General features: G+C 50.6%; 1 protein-coding gene across 1 annotated transcript; it reads right to left on the reverse strand.

The window, feature by feature from the left end:
• Positions 1-529: 529 nt before the first annotated feature.
• On the reverse strand, positions 530-19,380 carry COPS6 (COP9 signalosome subunit 6). Its single transcript, XM_066593785.1, has 10 exons — positions 19,230-19,380; positions 6,941-7,066; positions 6,733-6,864; positions 6,316-6,404; positions 4,677-4,739; positions 4,549-4,596; positions 4,356-4,470; positions 3,232-3,324; positions 3,042-3,142; positions 530-754 (listed from the first exon to the last, which is right to left on the reverse strand). Exons 1-10 carry the CDS (start codon positions 19,279-19,281, stop codon positions 614-616), a joined length of 960 nt encoding a protein of 319 aa, XP_066449882.1. The 5' UTR covers positions 19,282-19,380; the 3' UTR covers positions 530-613.
• Between the last annotated feature and the right edge of the window lie 3,530 nt (positions 19,381-22,910).

Consider the following 22,910-nt stretch of genomic DNA (forward strand, 5'->3'; position numbering starts at 1 on the left):
AACTCCCCCACAAAAATCATTGTGTCCTTAGGGCCAAAATAGGGCATGTCACTAAAGGGTTAAGGCACAAAATAGTCCGAGTTACTAAGGGATTGAATAAGGAGGGAATCCTAGAGTTAAGGGTTAAACAAAACAAAGGGGACCATCGCTCATTTGCATATCATTTTTCCCAGAGGAGCCTACAAGTCTCCTCACACCTTGGAGGAGCTCTCCATAAGGAGAAACAGTACCTCTCCTGACTCGCATAATAGGCCCCTCCTCCAGCCAATCAGCAACCTACCGCACACTGAGGGGGGCAGAAACATCGGTCTGGACCTGGTGATCTGTTCCGGCTCATATTCCCATCAGTTATAAGGCACTGATTTATAGGGCAGCTACCTTCCAGCAGGTGGCACTGTAGAGGCATTCTACTCATCCGTATGCAGGAAGTCCGATGACAAGCTGCTGCCATCTAAAGGTCAAGGTATAAGTGAGACGACCTTGGCGCCACCCCATTAATGAGGGTAGAAGGCACTAGAGCGGGCACGGGTCACATGACCGGAAGACAACCTTTATTACACTAACATAACACAGAGCTCCAGTCACTAAAGTCCTTTTGTCCGGAGGGGCAGGTTCAGAAGAAGAGGCCTCTCATCCGCCGGCCGATCCCCTGGCGGTCATACAGGATGTTGAATTTGTTGACGAACTGGTTCATGGTGTTGCAGGTCTTGGTGATGGTGCCCAGGTAGGACATCAGGCCCACGTCGTTACATTGCTGGCATGAAGACAGAACACGGGGTTAGACGACACCAACAGGGACACAGACTTAAAGACACTTATCTCCAATCCGCAGCACATGGGATAAAATGTCTGAGCGCTGGGACCCCCAACAAACTGCCCTGTGAGATCGCAGTGGTGAGGCGCATGCTCCACCGCCACTTCACTCAACTCTATGGGAGGGACGGAGACCACGGAGCACACCGCTCCTCCTCCATCCCATAGTATGCACCCCGTCCTCCAGTCACAGGGGCAGCGGTCAGACCCCCAGCGATCACAGATCAGACATGCGGCCATCTACAGGATAAAGGTCTTTAAAAGGGCTTGTACACAACTGCATGTTAACCCCCACAGGATACTGGAGCACATGCTGTGATCAGTGGGTCTCTCAATGCGGAGACCCCGCAGCTCTCAAGAATGGTACTCCGGTATCATGCTCTGCCCCTCCCCCGCAGTGACATCACTGTATATGAGCATGCGCAATCACCGCTCCATTCATTACATGAAAGTGAATGAGGGTCACCTCCTCCTCCCTGTAGGGGGTTCATAAACCACAACATGAAGACAACTGGCAACGGCGCGGCACCCCAAGAGCTCATCGCGTGGGGGAGGGCTGTTCGGGGGCCCCTGAACAGCGATCAGGACATTTATATACCGCTGTCAGAAGTGATAGCAGCATCTAAAGAGTTAAATGCTCCAATCAGCGGCGCGGCTTAATCAGAGCTGTCAGCGGGCAGCTATCAGCTGTAAGAAACAACCGGCATCCGCATTGTATGGAGCGGGATCGACCCCCGATCCCCTTCCATACACACCCCGAACTTCAGGATGTAAATGTACGTCCTGCAGGTTAAGGATACATTTACACCTAGCAAAATTTAGTGCAGATTTTGCCGCTGATCTGCGTCGGAGGGGCGGAGCTTGCTCTGGATCCATGGCAAAAATCGGCACCAATAGTGTGGTTTTTGACATGGATATGGGAGAATCCACACCAATTACTCTACCCTAAAGGGGTATGCCAGGAGCTGGTATTTTCAAGTTTTCACCAATCCACTGGTTAGGCAACAAGTGAGACTGGTGGGGTCCAATCACTGGGCTCTCCAACAATGGGGGTCCCAAAAGCTCCCTGAATAAAGGGGCGGAGTCACATGTGTACCGCTGCTCCATTCATGTCAGGGGACAGCCTGAGAGAGGTCCAGTGCTGCTCTATTCTCAGCAGTCCCACTGAAATGAATGGAGTAACATCACACGTGTGACCCCCGCCCTCCTTCATGCAGGGAACTGCAAGCCTTTCATTCTGATGATCAGTGGGGTCCCATTGTATGGGTCTTTATGGATGCAACGATACCACATGTGGATTATTTAGTTTTTTGATTTTTTTTTTTTTTAATTGGGGAAAAGGGTTTTTTTTTTAATTTTTCATATCCCTGTAGAGGACTTGAACCTGCGATGCTATGATGGCTCTGATAATACACTGCAGTGCTTCTGTACTGCAATGCATGATCACTTATCATAGCAATCACAGGTGATGGCGGACCCAGCCTCCATTCACTAGTGTCCGCTCGTCACGACATCCCATCAGCCCTCCACAATTACGTGGCGGAGGACTGATGATGTCACAGAGCGCCCTCTCCCTGAGAACCTTTTACATGCTGCGATATAGAAGGTGTTAACAGCGGGTAACGATGTATCCACCAATCCCTCTCTGTTGCAGCAGGAGGACTGCTGTCAGTCACAGCCGGCTCCTGCTGCGCGCTCAGAAGCCGAGCCCACTCCATCCATAGCACATACATGTACGCCCGCTGCAGGAACCCCTTCCCACCCAGGGTGTAAACGTAAAGGCTCTGGGGTGAGAAAGTGTAAAGGGGCTTGGGTTTCATCATCTCTGCTGTTAGAATGGCTGATCATCTGTACAGACCTCATGCTGCTCACAGCTGAGGGTTTGTTACAGTTCGGTCATCAGTCTGGAGTTCAGAGAGGATTGTAACGGTTCAGGGTAGAGGAGAGAGAACGCACATAGCATTGTCTAACCTGGATACATTGTAACAACTCCTCCGCTGTGAGAAGAATTAGGTCTGCATCACTTTTCAGTCTCTTAACGTAAAAAGTTTCTATTCTCTGACAGCAAGCAGAGATCTTGTAACTGATGATGACTGAGATAAAGGTACATTAGGACGTTGCTGAACTTTCCATTGCACAGCCGGCTGGCAAACATTATGAACGACTTGTGGCATGTGACTTCAGCGGTCTACCAGTAGGGGGCGTGTGGAAACGCCTGCCATACTTACATCATAGAAGTCTGTCTTGAACTTGTCGGTGCTGAGTACGGGGAGGCAGTGACACAGCGCAGAGGCTTCACGCAGAATTTCATGATTAAAGGGAACTTCCCCTACAAAATAGTAACAGCGCAGAATCAGGAAAACGTATTCGGGTGATGAAACGTCGCTGAGACGAGCGGCGGCGGATGAGCGCCATTACCTCCTTCAGCCGCCCTCACGTACTCCAGGATGAGCCGCACTCTGCTGTGCAGCATCTTGATGGCGCTGTGCTGAGCGATGAGATGTTCTGCCACTGCAATGATGAGAGAAGAATATTACTACAGGGCTCACAGAAGGATGTAGCAGAGCTGGGAATGCGTCGCCTCAGCTTTTACATGGGACTGCAGATCAATCATGAACTCTACTTTATCCCCTTAAGGACGCGGCCCTGTGAACCGATGCCCCGGTACTACAGCATACCGCATTATGACAGGCAAAGGCAATCAGTCGTGGCAGCCCTGGGGGCCTTCAGGAGGCACTGGGCTGCCATGACATGGCACCGAGCTGGACGGGCCCTCCGGGGTCATCGGGTCCCCCTGCTCAGTGCAGGATTCGCTATGTCATCCCAGACAGATGTCCGTCCGGCCTCTGCAGACGTCCACTGACGGAGAACTCACCACCTCCCATCGAAAGCCTTAACCTCTCGGCCATCATCATGAAGGGGCCATTCAGGACCCCCGAACGCCAATCGGGGCATTTACATGCCACTGTTAATCCTAAGGGTTAGCAGCTGCAGGTTAGTGTCTGTTGTCAGTCGGCACCCACCTTGTATGGCGCAGCATCGGCTCGCAGGCCCACTCCACACAAAGCCTGTATGCCCGGAACATTGCTGGGGGTACGAGTGGGGATAAAAAAGGTTTCTTTCCCAAATCGTCACATTCCATATGTGTAGCGAGAAGATTTCTCCTTCTGACCTCGTCCTCCAGTCACTACCAAAGCTCCATTCATTATTCCGCTAGCTCATCACGTCTTCTCCAGTCACAGCCCAAGCTGCATACATTACTCTGTCATGCCTTATACTCCAGTTACCTCCACAGCACTCACTACTTTACCATGTCTCATCCTCCAGTCACATCCAAAGCCGCATTCACACTTATGCTGTTACATCATGCCTTACTCTAGTCACATCCAGAGCTGCGCACACTTCTGCTGTCTTCCTGGATGCCATCTAGTCCCCCAGTCTTCCTCCCGACCTACAAGCTGCTGTAATAATATTCTCTGCCTTACTGGTGACAAACCCAGCTCTGCTACATCAGTATATCAGCACGGAAACTTCCGCCTCACCTGTTGAGTTTTCCCCGCTGCCGGTGGCGGTCATCCGCGCGACGTGGTCCACGCCGATTCGTTCTGCCTCTTCTGTGGCGAGTGTGTAGGGCAGCTCCGCCAACAACATGGTGGCCTGAAGAGAACAGACGGGAGGGTCAGCTGACACACAAGGAGCTGCTGGTTCAGTGGCTGCGGCCGCCCGACTACTCACCTCGCCATTCACAATGTCAATCACCGACTCGTAGACGCTAACCGGCAGCTGCGGAGGACAGAGGAGCGTTATACATACAGGGCGGAGCCAGATGACAGGTGGGGGAGGGGGCAGTGTCCGCTACTTACATCAGTGTGCTTCGTCATGGGGTTCAACTTCAGGAAGAGCGGAGACTCGATGATTTCACACACCTGGGTGAAGAGTGACAAGGGGGAGGAGCTTAGAGCTAGGAATATTAATGACGGAATGAACAGCTGACATCAGACTGCCATGCTCAACTGCATCGGCTCTGCTACATCACAGGCACGTTGTGAGCACAAGGCCCACTGGGCTGCATTGTGGGAGATGTAGTGTTTCTAGCAACCACTGGGAGGAGCTCTCAGCTGAGCGTTTAGAGGTGTGTCTGCAGTTCTGGGTGGGACTAGAGAAGCAAAAAAGATGTAACAGAAGTGTGAATGCAGCTGTGCATGTGAGATGATACAATAGTGGATGCAACTAGAGCGTAAGGCAGCACAGAGGAGAATGCAGCTCTGGAAGCAACTAGAGAATATGATGATGTAATAGCATAATAGTGAATGCAGCTCTGAATGGGACTGAAGAACGCGACATGACAGAATAGTGAATACAGCTGTGGATGTGACTTGAGTATAAGGCATCACAGTAGTGAATGGAGCTCTGATTGTGACTAGAGAAAGAGATGATGTAATAGCAGAAGTGTGAATGCAGCTGTGGATGTAACTAGAGTAGAACGCTGGACAGAATAGTGAATGCACCTCTGGACTAGAGAATAAGATGATTTAACAGCAGGATGGCGAGTGCAGCTGTGGGTGTGACTAGAGAATATTGCATGATAAAACAGAATAGTGTCTGCAGCTCTGGGTGTGACTGAAGGATAATACATGATGTAACAGAGAAGTGTGAATGCAGCTGTGGACGTGAGATGATGAAATAGAAAGGTTATAGATTTTATTGGATTGTAAAGCATGACAGAATAGTGAATGCAGCTCTGGATGTGACTAGAGGATGATAAGATAATAAAACAGCTTAATGGTTTATTCACACGGATGCGTTTGTGCAGCGTAATCCGCAGTGAATAGATCCCGTTGATTACAGTGGGTTCCTTCACATGAGCGTATTTTGCGCGTGCATTTCGTTTGCACAATAACGATGCTAGGCATGTTCTATCTGCTTATCCACGAACACAGAACATATGACACTGATATAACGCGGGGCGCTGGCGTGTCTTTGTTTTGCGCTCGCAAAAATTACAGTAAAACACACAGAGGGGCGCGCAAAACTGCAAGGCACAGAAATACGCTCATGTTCGTGTGAAGCCGACTTCACGGTAAATGCATATCTGGATGCAACTACAGGAGGATAAGACATGATGTAATAGCAGAAGTGTGAATGCAGCTCTGGATGTGATTGGAGCATGATACATGACACAGCAGAATAGTGAGTGCAGCTCTGGATGTGACATGATACAGTAATGAATGCTATGGATGTGAATGTATAACAAGGCAGAACAGAGAAGTGTGAATGCAGCTCTGGATGTGATTGGAGCATGATACATGACACAGCAGAATAGTGAGTGCAGCTCTGGATGTGACATGATACAGTAATGAATGCTATGGATGTGAATGTATAACAAGGCAGAACAGAGAAGTGTGAATGCAGCTCTGGATGTGACTGGAGGATAAGATATAATGTAACACCACAAGTGTGCCTGCATCAGTGCTAGATACATAAAGCTGTGATGTCTGGTACCTGTTTGTGGACGTGTATGTCGGAGGGGTCGGGCGGACCCCCCGTGGTGTACCAGCCCAGGAACTCCATGTCTTTAAACACCTGCTTAACTGCAGAATGAAAACACAGGAAAACATATCAGAAATAGATGCCAGCACCCCCCGGTGGTCACTGTACAGTGTACTGCCTGTATTTATACACAGCGCCCAAACAGGCCATACAAGCCGACAGCCCTGGGGGTCTATGACCCCTGAACATCTGCCCGCACACGTTGCGGGCACCGGTCACACACAGGGCTCTGCCCACACTCATTGCAGGGTATAGTGGGTTAAAGGCGGTTGTGAAAATGGCGCCCCCTACTGAATCCAACAAGGTACAACTACAGGAATGGCATAAACCCCCGGATGGCAGGCCCCTCCCCCTGGCGCCGCTGCTCACACTGCTCCTCCTTGGTGTAGTAGTACTCCTTGTTGATGGTGATCTTGTCGTCGGTGATCTGTGACAGAAGCTCGAAGGAGTTCATCACCTCGATGTTCCTTCCCTCCTGCTTGCCGATGAGGGCGCCGATCACTGCGGGGAGACGAGAGCTGAGTGCGGTCGGTGGACGGAGGGCAAAACGCGGAAAGGGGGAGGGGAGGCTACTTACCCTGCACCGGGCGACCTTCCTGAGACCTCATCCGGATCCAGTGGTCAGAGATATTCAGGATCACCAAGGGGTGAAGAGCAACAGCCACGCTGCCCGTCACCCCCTGCGCCATCACCGTGGGGGCAACTGCAGGGAGACAAGAGGAAGAGTAGTGAGCGCAGCTCCGGAGCATAATACAAGAGAAGCAATGCATGTACACAGTGACTCCACCAGCAGAATAGTGAGTGCAGCTCTGGAGTTTAATACAAGAGAAGCAACCCATGTACACAGTGACTCCAGCAGTAGAATAGTGAGCGCAGCTCTGGAGTATAATATAGGGTGTAACTCAGGATCAGTACAGGATAAGTAATGTATGTACACAGTGACTCCACCAGCAGAAAAGTGAGCGCAGCTCTGGAGTATAATACAGGATGTAACTCGGGATCAGTACAGGATAAGTAATGTATGTACACAGTGACTCCACCAGCAGAATAGTGAGCGCAGCTCTGGAGTATAATACAGGATGTAACTCGGGATCAGTACAGGATAATTAATATAGGTACACAGTGACTCCACCAGCAGAATAGTGAGTGCAGCTCTGGAGTATAATACAGGATGTAACTCAGGATCAGTACAGGATAAGTAATGTATGTACACAGTGACTTCACCAGCAGAATAGTGAGTACAGCTCTGGAGTATAATACAGGATGTAACTCAGGATCAGTACAGGATAAGTAATGTATGTACACAGTGACTTCACCAGCAGAATAGTGAGTACAGCTCTGGAGTATAATACAGGATGTAACTCAGGATCAGTACAGGATAAGTAATGTATGTACACAGTGACTTCACCAGCAGAATAGTGAGTACAGCTCTGGAGTATAATACAGGATGTAACTTAGGATCAGTACAGGATAAGTAATGTATGTACACAGTGACTCCACCAGCAGAATAGTGAGTGCAGCTCTGGAGTATGGGTATCACACCCACAGGGGAATCACTTATTTTAGCAACATTGTCACTGATTTGACTCCCAGTTAAAATATAACTTTTAATAGTAACTAATAAGGATGAGCGAGTATACTTGCTAAGGTACTACTCGCTCGAGTAATGTGCCTTAGCCGAGTATCTCTCTGCTCGTCCATAAAGATTCGGGGGCCGCCGCGGCTGACAGGTGAGTTGCGGCGGGGAGCAGGGGAAAGCGGGCGGGAGAGAGAGATCTCCCCTCCGTTCCTCCCCGCTCTCCCCTGCTCTCCGCCGCAACTCACCTGTCAGCCGCGGCGGCCCCCGAATCTTTATGGACGAGCAGAGAGATACTCGGCTAAGGCACATTACTCGAGCGAGTAGTACCTTAGCAAGTATACTCGCTCATCCTTATTAGTTACTAATAAAAAATATCCCCCCAGAGAGAACAAATATATATTTGTGGTTAAAACACCATAATCTACCGATTCCGTTAGCTAGTCAGAGGCTATAGCATACCCATACTGTTCATTGGAGGGAGTAGGCTAGTCAGAGGTTATAGCGTACCCATACTGTTCATTGGTGGGAGTAGGCTAGTCAGAGGCTATAGCACACCCATACTGTTCATTGGTGGGAGTAGGCTAGTCAGAGGCTATAGCATATCCATACTGTTCCATCAGTGGGAGTAGGCTAGTCAGAGGTTATAGCACACCCATACTGTTCATTGGTGGGAGTAGGCTAGTCAGAGGCTATAGCACACTCATACTGTTCATTGGTGGGAGTAGGCTAGTCAGAGGCTATAGCATACCCATACTGTTCCATCGGTCAGAGTAGGCTAGTCAGAGGTTATAGCATACACATACTGTTCATTGGTGGGAGTAGGCTAGTCAGAGGCTATAGCGTACCCATACTGTTCCATCAGTGGGAGTAGGCTAGTCAGAGGTTATAGCATACCCATACTGTTCCATCAGTGGGAGTAGGCTAGTCAGAGGTTATAGCATACCCATACTGTTCATTGGTGGGAGTAGGCTAGTCAGAGGCTATAGCATACCCATACTGTTCATTGGTGGGAGTAGGCTAGTCAGAGGCTATAGCATACCCATACTGTTCATTGGTGGGAGTAGGCTAGTCAGAGGCTATAGCGTACCCATACTGTTCCATCAGTGGGAGTAGGCTAGTCAGAGGCTATAGCGTACCCATACTGTTCCATCGGTCAGAGTAGGCTAGTCAGAGGTTATAGCATACACATACTGTTCATTGGTGGGAGTAGGCTAGTCAGAGGCTATAGCGTACCCATACTGTTCCATCAGTGGGAGTAGGCTAGTCAGAGGTTATAGCATACCCATACTGTTCCATCAGTGGGAGTAGGCTAGTCAGAGGTTATAGCATACCCATACTGTTCATTGGTGGGAGTAGGCTAGTCAGAGGCTATAGCATACCCATACTGTTCATTGGTGGGAGTAGGCTAGTCAGAGGCTATAGCATACCCATACTGTTCCATCAGTGGGAGTAGGCTAGTCAGAGGCTATAGCATACCCATACTGTTTACTGGTGGGAGTAGGCTAGTCAGAAGTTATGGCGTACCCATACTGTTCATTGGTGGGAGTAGGCTAGTCAGAGGTTATAGCGTACCCATACTGTTCATTGGTGGGAGTTGGCTAGTCAGAGGTTATAGCATACCCATACTGTTCATTGGTGGGAGTAGGCTAGTCAGAGGTTATAGCATACCCATACTGTTCATTGGTGGGAGTAGGCTAGTCAGAGGTTATAGCATACCCATACTGTTCATTGGTGGGAGTAGGCTAGTCAGAGGTTATAGCATACCCATACTGTTCATTGGTGGGAGTAGGCTAGTCAGAGGTTATAGCATACCCATACTGTTCATTGGTGGGAGTAGGCTAGTCAGAGGTTATAGCATACCCATACTGTTCATTGGTGGGAGTAGGCTAGTCAGAGGTTATAGCATACCCATACTGTTCCATCGGAGGGAGTAGGCTAGTCAGAGGCTATAGCACACCCATACTGTTCCATCGGAGGGAGTAGGCTAGTCAGAGGCTATAGCATACCCATACTGTTCCATTGGAGGGAGTAGGCTAATCAGAGGTTATAGCATACCCATACTGTTCCATCGGAGGGAGTAGGCTAGTCAGAGGCTATAGCATACCCATACTGTTCATTGGTGGGAGTAGGCTAGTCAGAGGTTATAGCGTACCCATACTGTTCCATCAGTGGGAGTAGGCTAGTCAGAGGTTATAGCGTACCCATACTGTTCCATCAGTGGGAGTAGGCTAGTCAGAGGTTATAGCGTACCCATACTGTTCCATCGGTGGGAGTAGGCTAGTCTGAGTTTATAGCGTACCCATACTGTTCATTGGTGGGAGTAGGCTAGTCAGAGGTTGTAGCATACCCATACTGTTCCATCAGAGGGAGTAGGCTAGTCAGAGGTTATAGCACACCCATACTGTTCCATCGGAGGGAGTAGGCTAGTCTGAGTTTATAGCGTATCCATACTGTTCATTGGTGGGAGTAGGCTAGTCAGAGGTTATAGCATACCCATACTGTTCATTGGTGGGAGTAGGCTAGTCAGAGGTTATAGCACACCCATACTGCTCCATCGGTGGGAGAAGGCTAGTCAGAGGTTATAGCATACCCATAGTATTCCATCGGTGGGAGTAGGCTAGTCAGAGGTTATAGCGTACCCATACTGTTCATTGGTGGGAGTAGGCTAGTCTGAGTTTATAGCATACCCATACTGTTCATTGGTGGGAGTAGGCTAGTCAGAGGTTATAGCATACCCATACTGTTCATTGGTGGGAGTAGGCTAGTCAGAGGTTATAGCATACCCATACTGTTCATTGGTGGGAGTAGGCTAGTCAGAGGTTATAGCATACCCATACTGTTCATTGGTGGGAGTAGGCTAGTCAGAGGTTATAGCGTACCCATACTGTTCCATCAGTGGGAGAAGGCTAGTCAGAGGTTATAGCATACCCATAGTATTCCATCGGTGGGAGTAGGCTAGTCAGAGGTTATAGCGTACCCATACTGTTCATTGGTGGGAGTAGGCTAGTCAGAGGTTATAGCATACCCATACTGTTCATTGGTGGGAGTAGGCTAGTCAGAGGTTATAGCATACCCATACTGTTCATTGGTGGGAGTAGGCTAGTCAGAGGTTATAGCATACCCATACTGTTCATTGGTGGGAGTAGGCTAGTCAGAGGTTATAGCATACCCATACTGTTCATTGGTGGGAGTAGGCTAGTCAGAGGCTATAGCATACGCATACTGCTCTATCGGTGGAAGTAGGCTAGTCAGAGGTTATAGCATACGCATACTGCTCTATCGGTGGAAGTAGGCTAGTCAGAGGTTATAGCATACCCATACTGCTCCATCGGAGGGAGTAGGCTAGTCAGAGGCTATAGCATACACATACTGTTCCATCGGTAGGAGTAGGCTAGTCAGAGGTTATAGCATACACATACTATTCCATCGGAGGGAGTAGGCTAGTCAGAGGTTATAGCGTACCCATACTGTTCCATCAGTGGGAGTAGGCTAGTCAGAGGTTATAGCATACCCATACTGTTCATTGGAGGGAGTAGGCTAGTCAGAGGTTATAGCGTACCCATACTGTTCATTGGTGGGAGTAGGCTAGTCAGAGGCTATAGCACACCCATACTGTTCATTGGTGGGAGTAGGCTAGTCAGAGGCTATAGCATACCCATACTGTTCCATCAGTGGGAGTAGGCTAGTCAGAGGTTATAGCACACCCATACTGTTCATTGGTGGGAGTAGGCTAGTCAGAGGCTATAGCACACTCATACTGTTCATTGGTGGGAGTAGGCTAGTCAGAGGCTATAGCATACCCATACTGTTCCATCGGTCAGAGTAGGCTAGTCAGAGGTTATAGCATACACATACTGTTCATTGGTGGGAGTAGGCTAGTCAGAGGCTATAGCGTACCCATACTGTTCCATCAGTGGGAGTAGGCTAGTCAGAGGTTATAGCATACCCATACTGTTCCATCAGTGGGAGTAGGCTAGTCAGAGGTTATAGCATACCCATACTGTTCATTGGTGGGAGTAGGCTAGTCAGAGGCTATAGCATACCCATACTGTTCATTGGTGGGAGTAGGCTAGTCAGAGGCTATAGCATACCCATACTGTTCATTGGTGGGAGTAGGCTAGTCAGAGGCTATAGCACACCCATACTGTTCCATCAGTGGGAGTAGGCTAGTCAGAGGCTATAGCGTACCCATACTGTTCCATCGGTCAGAGTAGGCTAGTCAGAGGTTATAGCATACACATACTGTTCATTGGTGGGAGTAGGCTAGTCAGAGGCTATAGCGTACCCATACTGTTCCATCAGTGGGAGTAGGCTAGTCAGAGGTTATAGCATACCCATACTGTTCCATCAGTGGGAGTAGGCTAGTCAGAGGTTATAGCATACCCATACTGTTCATTGGTGGGAGTAGGCTAGTCAGAGGCTATAGCATACCCATACTGTTCATTGGTGGGAGTAGGCTAGTCAGAGGCTATAGCATACCCATACTGTTCCATCAGTGGGAGTAGGCTAGTCAGAGGCTATAGCATACCCATACTGTTTACTGGTGGGAGTAGGCTAGTCAGAAGTTATGGCGTACCCATACTGTTCATTGGTGGGAGTAGGCTAGTCAGAGGTTATAGCGTACCCATACTGTTCATTGGTGGGAGTTGGCTAGTCAGAGGTTATAGCATACCCATACTGTTCATTGGTGGGAGTAGGCTAGTCAGAGGTTATAGCATACCCATACTGTTCATTGGTGGGAGTAGGCTAGTCAGAGGTTATAGCATACCCATACTGTTCATTGGTGGGAGTAGGCTAGTCAGAGGTTATAGCATACCCATACTGTTCATTGGTGGGAGTAGGCTAGTCAGAGGTTATAGCATACCCATACTGTTCATTGGTGGGAGTAGGCTAGTCAGAGGTTATAGCATACCCATACTGTTCATTGGTGGGAGTAGGCTAGTCAGAGGTTATAGCATACCCATACTGTTCCATCGGAGGGAGTAGGCTAGTCAGAGGCTATAGCACACCCATACTGTTCCATCGGAGGGAGTAGGCTAGTCAGAGGCTATAGCATACCCATACTGTTCCATTGGAGGGAGTAGGCTAATCAGAGGTTATAGCATACCCATACTGTTCCATCGGAGGGAGTAGGCTAGTCAGAGGCTATAGCATACCCATACTGTTCATTGGTAGGAGTAGGCTAGTCAGAGGTTATAGCGTACCCATACTGTTCCATCAGTGGGAGTAGGCTAGTCAGAGGTTATAGCGTACCCATACTGTTCCATCAGTGGGAGTAGGCTAGTCAGAGGTTATAGCGTACCCATACTGTTCCATCGGTGGGAGTAGGCTAGTCTGAGTTTATAGCGTACCCATACTGTTCATTGGTGGGAGTAGGCTAGTCAGAGGTTGTAGCATACCCATACTGTTCCATCAGAGGGAGTAGGCTAGTCAGAGGTTATAGCACACCCATACTGCTCCATCGGAGGGAGTAGGCTAGTCTGAGTTTATAGCGTATCCATACTGTTCATTGGTGGGAGTAGGCTAGTCAGAGGTTATAGCATACCCATACTGTTCATTGGTGGGAGTAGGCTAGTCAGAGGTTATAGCACACCCATACTGCTCCATCGGTGGGAGAAGGCTAGTCAGAGGTTATAGCATACCCATAGTATTCCATCGGTGGGAGTAGGCTAGTCAGAGGTTATAGCGTACCCATACTGTTCATTGGTGGGAGTAGGCTAGTCTGAGTTTATAGCATACCCATACTGTTCATTGGTGGGAGTAGGCTAGTCAGAGGTTATAGCATACCCATACTGTTCATTGGTGGGAGTAGGCTAGTCAGAGGTTATAGCATACCCATACTGTTCATTGGTGGGAGTAGGCTAGTCAGAGGTTATAGCATACCCATACTGTTCATTGGTGGGAGTAGGCTAGTCAGAGGTTATAGCGTACCCATACTGTTCCATCAGTGGGAGAAGGCTAGTCAGAGGTTATAGCATACCCATAGTATTCCATCGGTGGGAGTAGGCTAGTCAGAGGTTATAGCGTACCCATACTGTTCATTGGTGGGAGTAGGCTAGTCAGAGGTTATAGCATACCCATACTGTTCATTGGTGGGAGTAGGCTAGTCAGAGGTTATAGCATACCCATACTGTTCATTGGTGGGAGTAGGCTAGTCAGAGGTTATAGCATACCCATACTGTTCATTGGTGGGAGTAGGCTAGTCAGAGGTTATAGCATACCCATACTGTTCATTGGTGGGAGTAGGCTAGTCAGAGGCTATAGCATACGCATACTGCTCTATCGGTGGAAGTAGGCTAGTCAGAGGTTATAGCATACGCATACTGCTCTATCGGTGGAAGTAGGCTAGTCAGAGGTTATAGCATACCCATACTGCTCCATCGGAGGGAGTAGGCTAGTCAGAGGCTATAGCATACACATACTGTTCCATCGGAGGGAGTAGGCTAATCAGAGGTTATAGCATACCCATACTGTTCCATCGGAGGGAGTAGGCTAGTCACAGGTTATAGCATACCCATACTGTTCTATCGGTAGGAGTAGGCTAGTCAGAGGTTATAGCATACACATACTATTCCATCGGAGGGAGTAGGCTAGTCAGAGGTTATAGCATACACATACTATTCCATCGGAGGGAGTAGGCTAGTCAGAGGTTATAGCATACCCATACTGTTCCATCGGAGGGCAGTGATCTCATGTAATACGCTGTACGTTCCCCGCTGTCGCCTCGCCGCGGTGTTCCGGACGCCCTCTATGCGCCATGTCATTGTGTACGTTTATTCCGCCCCCACAGGGGGCAGCGATCTCATGTAATACGCTGTACGTTCCCCGCTGTCGCCTCGCCGCGGTGTGCCGGACGCCCTCCATGCGCCATGTCATTGTGTACGTTTATTCCGCCCCCACAGGGGGCAGCGATCTCATGTAATACGCTGTACGATCCCCGCTGTCGACTCGCCGCGGTGTGCCGAACGCCCTCCGTGCGCCATGTCATTGTGTACGTTTATTCCGCACCCACAGGGGGCAGCGATCTCACGTTATACGCTGTACGTTCCCCGCTGTCGCCTCGCCGCGGTGTGCCGGACACCCTCTATGCGTGATGTCATTGTGTATGTTTATTCCGCACCCACAGGGGGCAGCGATCTCATGTAATACGCTGTACGTTCCCCGCTGTCGCCTCGCCGCGGTGTGCCGGACGCCCTCCATGCGCGATGTCATTGTGTACGTTTATTCCGCACCCACAGGGGGCAGCGATCTCAGGTAATACGCTGTACGTTCTCCGCTGTCGCCGCGGTGTGCCGGACGCCCTCCGTGCGCGATGTCATTGTGTACGTTTATTCCGCACCCACAGGGGGCAGCGATCTCATGTAATACGCTGTACGTTCCCCGCTGTCGCCTCGCCGCAGTGTGCCGGACGCCCTCCGCGCGCCATGTCATTGTGTACGTTTATTCCACCCACAGGGGGCAGCGATCTCATGTAATACGCTGTACGTTCCCCGCTGTCGCCTCGCTGCGGTGTGCCGGACGCCCTCCATGCGCGATGTCATTGTGTACGTTTATTCCACACCCACAGGGGGCAGCGATCTCAGGTAATACGCTGTACGTTCCCCGCTGTCGCCGCGGTGTGCCGGACGCCCTCCGTGCGCGATGTCATTGTGTACGTTTATTCCGCACCCACAGGGGGCAGCGATCTCATGTAATACGCTGTACGTTCCCCGCTGTCGCCTCGCCGCGGTGTGCCGGACGCCCTCCATGCGCCATGTCATTGTGTACGTTTATTCCGCACCCACAGGGGGCAGCGATCTCATGTAATACGCTGTACGTTCCCCGCTGTCGCCTCGCCGCAGTGTGCCGGACGCCCTCCGTGCGCCATGTCATTGTGTACGTTTATTCCGCCCCCACAGGGGGCAGCGATCTCATGTAATACGCTGTACGTTCCCCGCTGTCGCCTCGCTGCGGTGTGCCGGACGCCCTCCATGCGCGATGTCATTGTGTACGTTTATTCCGCACCCACAGGGGGCAGCGATCTCAGGTAATACGCTGTACGTTCCCCGCTGTCGCCGCGGTCTGCCGGACGCCCTCCGTGCGCGATGTCATTGTGTACGTTTATTCCGCACCCACAGGGGGCAGCGATCTCATGTAATACGCTGTACGTTCCCCGCTGTCGCCTCGCCGCGGTGTGCCGGACGCCCTCCATGCGCCATGTCATTGTGTACGTTTATTCCGCCCCCACAGGGGGCAGCGATCTCAGGTAATACGCTGTACGTTCCCAGCTGTCGCCTCGCCGCGGTGTGCCGGACGCCCTCCATGCGCCATGTCATTGTGTACGTTTATTCCGCCCCCACAGGGGGCAGCGATCTCATATAATACGCTGTACGTTCCCCGCTGTCGCCTCGCCGCAGTGTGCCGGACGCCCTCCGTGCGCCATGTCATTGTGTACGTTTATTCCGCACCCACAGGGGGCAGCGATCTCATGTAATACGCTGTACGTTCCCCGCTGTCGCCTCGCCGCGGTGTGCCGGACGCCCTCCATGCGCCATGTCATTGTGTACGTTTATTCCGCACCCACAGGGGGCAGCGATCTCATGTAATACGCTGTACGTTCCCCGCTGTCGCCTCGCCGCAGTGTGCCGGACGCCCTCTGTGCGCCATGTCATTGTGTACGTTTATTCCGCCCCCACAGGGGGCAGCGATCTCATGTAATACGCTGTACGTTCCCCGCTGTCGCCCCGCCGCGGTGTGCCGGACGCCCTCCATGCGCGATGTCATTGTGTACGTTTATTCCGCACCCACAGGGGGCAGCGATCTCAGGTAATACGCTGTACGTTCCCCGCTGTCGCCGCGGTGTGCCGGACGCCCTCCGTGCGCGATGTCATTGTGTACGTTTATTCCGCACCCACAGGGGGCAGCGATCTCATGTAATACGCTGTACGTTCCCCGCTGTCGCCTCGCCGCGGTGTGCCGGACGCCCTCCATGCGCCATGTCATTGTGTACGTTTATTCCGCACCCACAGGGGGCAGCGATCTCATGTAATACGCTGTACGTTCCCCGCTGTCGCCTCGCCGCAGTGTGCCGGACGCCCTCCGTGCGCCATGTCATTGTGTACGTTTATTCCGCACCCACAGGGGGCAGCGATCTCATGTAATACGCTGTACGTTCCCCGCTGTCGCCTCGCCGCAGTGTGCCGGACGCCCTCCGTGCGCCATGTCATTGTGTACGTTTATTCCGCCCCCACAGGGGGCAGCGATCTCATGTAATACGCTGTACGTTCCCCGCTGTCGCCCCGCCGCGGTGTGCCGGACGCCCTCCATGCGCCATGTCATTGTGTACGTTTATTCCACCCACAGGGGGCAGCGATCTCATGTAATACGCTGTACGTTCCCCGCTGTCGCCGCGGTGTGCCGGACGCCCTCCGTGCGCGATGTCATTGTGTACGTTTATTCCGCACCCACAGGGGGCAGCGATCTCATGTAATACGCTGTACGTTCCCCGCTGTCGCCTCGCCGCGGTGTGCCGGACGCCCTCCATGCGCCATGTCATTGTGTACGTTTATTCCGCACCCACAGGGGGCAGCGATCTCATGTAATACGCTGTACGTTCCCCGCTGTCGCCTCGCCGCAGTGTGCCGGACGCCCTCCATGCGCCATGTCATTCTGTACGTTTATTCCACCCACAGGGGGCAGCGATCTCATGTAATACGCTGTACGTTCCCCGCTGTCGCCTCGCCGCAGTGTGCCGGACGCCCTCCGTGCGCCATGTCATTGTGTACGTTTATTCCGCCCCCACAGAGGGCAGCGATCTCATGTAATACGCTGTACGTTCCCCGCTGTCGCCGCGGTGTGCCGGACGCCCTCCATGCGTGATGTCATTGTGTTTGTTTATTCCGCCCACAGGGGGCAGCGATCTCACGTTATACGCTGTACGTCCCCCGCTGTCGCCTCGCCGCGGTGTGCCGGACGCCCTCCATGCGCCATGTCATTGTGTACGTTTATTCCGCACCCACAGAGGGCAGCGATCTCAGGTAATACGCTGTACGTTCCCCGCTGTCTCCTCGCCGCGCCGGACGCCCTCCATGCGTGATGTCATTGTGTACGTTTATTCCGCACCCACAGGGGGCAGCGATCTCATGTAATACGCTGTATGTTCCCCGCTGTCGCCGCGGTGTGCCGGACGCCCTCCATGCGCCATGTCATTGTGTATGTTTATTCCACCCACAGGGGGCAGCGATCTCACGTTATACGTTGTATGTTCCCCGCTGTCGCCTCGCTGCGGTGTGCCGGACGCCCTCCATGCGCCATGTCATTGTGTACGTTTATTCCGCACCCACAGGGGGCAGCGATCTCAGGTAATACGCTGTACGTTCCCCGCTGTCGCCTCGCCGCGGTGTGCCGGACGCCCTCCGTGCGCCATGTCCTTGTGTACGTTTATTCCGCACCCACAGGGGGCAGCGATCTCATGTAATACGCTGTACGTTCCCCGCTGTCGCCTCGCCGCGGTGTGCCGGACGCCCTCCATGCGCCATGTCATAGTGTATGTTTATTCCGCACCCACAGGGGGCAGCGATCTCATGTAATACGCTGTACGTTCCCCGCTGTCGCCTCGCCGCGGTGTGCCGGACGCCCTCCGTGCGCCATGTCATTGTGTACGTTTATTCCGCACCCACAGGGGGCAGCGATCTCAGGTAATAAGCCGCCAGATACAACATGGGGCGCTCTCTATACGCCACACACAACCGCGTAGCCCAGTGTATACGGCTCCCTGCTAACTACCGTCTATCCCGTTTACAGCGCCCACGTAACACGTGGGCATCGGTCGCCCCTGGGAGCCCGGATCACACCTCCACAACACTGACAAACACGGCTCTGCTACATCTGGAGGCTTAACACTTCATCTACTGCCATGCATTAACAGGAGGAGGTTCCCGCCTGCAGCTGAGCCCTTCTGGGGGTCTCCAGTGGGGAGGGGGCAGCTGGCACAGGGGGCACCAGGCCTGGCACAGCAGACAGCCGCCTCTAAGCACGGGGGTAGAAAATTCACCATAAAACCGCTTTATTTACCCCAAAACAACAATATGATGACATCACTTCCGCCTGGCGCCTAACTGACAGGTCTGTCAGCCAATCACAGCTCAGGATGCAGCCGAGTCCCGCCGCCTCCAGCACAGAGCGCTGCTCTCCATCCCGCCCGGCGGCCATGCTTACTACCGGCCCGGCCAGCAGCGCCACGACCTCTCCACTGACTAACCGGCCTCTCTCCTATACTCCCTGCTCCACCGACCAGGCGGACACTCACCAGCGCCGTCCACCTCCATTCCGCTACCGTTCGAAGCCGCAGCAGACGCCATCTTGCTCCACCCCGCTCGCCGCGTCCCTCACAGCGGCTGTGATGGCACTAACGCGTTCGATTTACGCATGCGCGAGATGAAAGCTCGCTGCGCCTGCGTAGTTTGTGCACGGCGTGTTCTCTCACTGCTGCCTGTAGGGGCGCTGTTGCGTCGTCTCTTCACAGTTTAGCTCAGGCTGATTACATCACAAGCAAGCGATCTACATCGTCTGTGAAGTGTTCCAGCGCCCCCAGAGGACAGCATCTGACAGGACTGAAGGGTTCTGGGGGCGCTGGAGGATGACAACCGCTTTAACCTTTTCATTTCCAAGCCATATATTTTTTTCCCTTAATTTAGTTTTTTTCCTCCCCGTTTTCACAATGATGAGTTCTGCCACCGGACGCAACCAATTCTCCGTGTCCGGAGCGCCACGCCGAAATCCGGAGGTCCAACTGCACATTTTGAAGCCATTTTGAACTCCGCCTGTAAGTCCGCAGGAAGCCTCCAGATGTTGGTGCGCAATGTACCGCGGTTGGCAGTGCGGCCAATTCCAAGTGGTCACGGCAACCTGCGGCCAGCAGATATCTCATATATTGCAAAACTGAGGTATTGCGGTATATAGTCTAAACAATCACAGGTTCAAGTCCCCCGAGGGGAGTAAAAATATTATTAGACAAAATAAAGGGTATGAAAAGTTTTTTTTTTTAAAAACTTTTTCCATATGCATTATTAAAAAATAAATTAACCCCCCCCTCCCCCCGCCTCAAACATATTTGGTATCGCTGCATCCAAAAAGTTCAATCTATCAAAATATGGGATTCTTTCTCCCACACGTTGAGAGTCGGCAGCAGGAAGCAACACACAATGCCAGAATGGTACTTTCTTGGTCACCAAAAAACGTAATAAGCAGCGATTAAAATAACGGATTTACTCCAAAATGGTATTAATAGAAACTACGGGACGCTGCGCAAAAAACGAGCCACACACAGCTATGCTGACAAAAAGAGAAAAAAAGTTAAATCGGCAGAACCATATAATATTTAAAAGTAGTACAGCGTAAAAAAAAAAAGGTGGTATCGTCGTAATCGTACCGACCCCCCAAAATAAATCCCCCATGTCACCTGTGCCGCAGTGCGTACGCTGTAAAAAGCATATCCCCGCAAATATGGCAGAATGGTATTTTTTTTTTGTATTTTTTCCATGTCACTCCACTTTTAGGCCCCCTGTTTACAGTAGTGATTTTGCTGGCAGTTTACCGCCGGCGAATCACGCCGGCCGACGCTTCCCATAGCATTGCTATGGAAAGCGCCAGCACCTGTCCACGAGCGGAGAGTCATTGCGATTCTCTGCTCGCGGCGGGCTATTGGATATTAGGTAGGGCTGACCGGCGGAGATTCGGCGGCGGCTCCTGCTCCGCCACGGGATACCGCATCGCCCGTGGACAGCCGGCCTTATAAATGTTTTCCAGTACATTCCATGGAGCACCGCTGTAAGTACAACTTGTACTGCAGTAAACGAGCTCCTCGGCAGCGACGGCCACGGATAAATAAGAGCTCTGATGCTTTGAAAGTGGGGAAGAAAAACCTAAAAAAAGTCCATGTCATTAAGGGGTTAATGCACTATGTAACATACTGAAAACTAAAAAAAGTTTCTAAGTGGGAAAAAATGCAGGTCAGACATTTTTTGGGATGTCTTGTTTTTACAGCGTGTGCCCTGAGGTGACAATCACACGATAACGTTATTCCGCGGGGCGGTCCGATTACAACGGCAACAACTTTACGTAACTTTGTGTTACTTTTAGAAATTAAATAATTCTGTCCCCAAGTTCTGACTGTATTTTCTCGTGATCGGGGTGATATCAGGGCGTGCCTTATGAAGGAAGACCTGTAGTTTCTAATGGTATCATTTAGGGGTACATACATTTTTTTGATCACTTTTTAGAACTTTTTTTTTTCATCAGGTGACAAAAAAAAAAGTTTTCGCCAAAGTTTTTTTTTTCTTATGGCGTTCACCATGTATAATAAATGATTTTTATGGACATGACAATACCAAAGTTTCTTTTTTTATGTTACAAAATGGAAAATGTTCCAAAGGTTACTTAAAGGGGTTTTACCTGGTAGTGCCCCTTGTCAGCCCTAGGGTACACTGGGGTCATGGCGGAAGCCACAGCTCCGATGACTGTATACTGGCCGGCGCTTGTAATTGCAAGCCTAACTTCCATTGCTTTCAGTTAGACCCCAGTTTGCAGTTAGAAGCCCCGGCCATTACACGGGTTGGAACAGCTGCTTCCACCCTAACCCTGTTGTATCCTGGAATGGACAGCAGATGCTGTCTGGAAAATCCCTCTAAACTAGCAATTGTCTGATTGCTTATGCAATACTACCTGATACACCCGGCTTCGCCTGAGTTAATTTGGTACAGGTGTTTACTTATTGTTCCCATGGAAATTTTTTTGAAGTCATGGGTACGTCAAAGGAATCGATGAATAAAAATTGTATACACATTGAGGAGCATTGGATTCTACTCAGACTGCATGTACCGATGTCCCTCTGCAGAACATGCGCCCCCTCTTACTCTTCTCACTTTTTACCATTAAAGGTAACTCCTGTTTTTATTCAAATTTAACCCCAGACTAGAGGTTGCAGCCCCTTCTTTGCCTGAAAAGCATGTCCATCCCTGCAGTCCATAACAGCTTCCTTAGGTACTTTACAGCATTTCAGTATATACACAGAGGTGAGGTAGATTCTCCTCCGTATATACACATAGAGGTCAGTTAGATTCTCCTTAGTATATACACATAGAGGTCAGTTAGATTCTCCTCTGTACTTACACTTAGAGGTGAGGTGCAGTCTCCTAAATATATATATGAGAGGTGAGGTAGATTCTCCTCAGTATATACACATAGAGAAGCGTTAGATTCTTCTCAGTATATACACAGAGGGGAGGTAGATTCTCAGTATATACACAGAGGGGAGGTAGATTCTCCTCAGTATATACACAGAGGTGAGGTAGATTCTCCTCATTATACACACATAGAGGTGAGGTAGATTCTCCTCAGTATATACACATAGAGGTGAGGTAGATTCTTCTCAGTATATACACATAGAGGTGAGGTAGATTCTCCTCAGTATATACACATAGAGGTGAGGTAGATTCTTCTCAGTATATACACATAGAAGTGAGGTAGATTCTCCTCAGTATATACACATAGAGGTGAGGTAGATTCTCCTCAGTATACACACATAGAGGTGAGGTAGATTCTTCTTAGTATACACACATAGAGGTGAGGTAGATTCTTCTCAGTATATACACATAGAGGTGAGGTAGATTCTCCTCAGTATATACACATAGAGTTGAGGTAGATTCTCCTCAGTATATACACATAGAGGGGAGGTAGATTCTCCTCAGTATATACACATAGAGGTGAGGTAGATTCTTCTCAGTATATACACATAGAAGTGAGGTAGATTCTCCTCAGTATATACACATAGAGGTGAGGTAGATTCTCCTCAGTATACACACATAGAGGTGAGGTAGATTCTTCTTAGTATACACACATAGAGGTGAGGTAGATTCTTCTCAGTATATACACATAGAGGTGAGGTAGATTCTCCTCAGTATATACACATAGAGTTGAGGTAGATTCTCCT

This window comes from Eleutherodactylus coqui, chromosome 2, assembly GCF_035609145.1.
Source record: "Eleutherodactylus coqui strain aEleCoq1 chromosome 2, aEleCoq1.hap1, whole genome shotgun sequence".
Taxonomy (NCBI): Eukaryota; Metazoa; Chordata; class Amphibia; order Anura; family Eleutherodactylidae; genus Eleutherodactylus; species Eleutherodactylus coqui.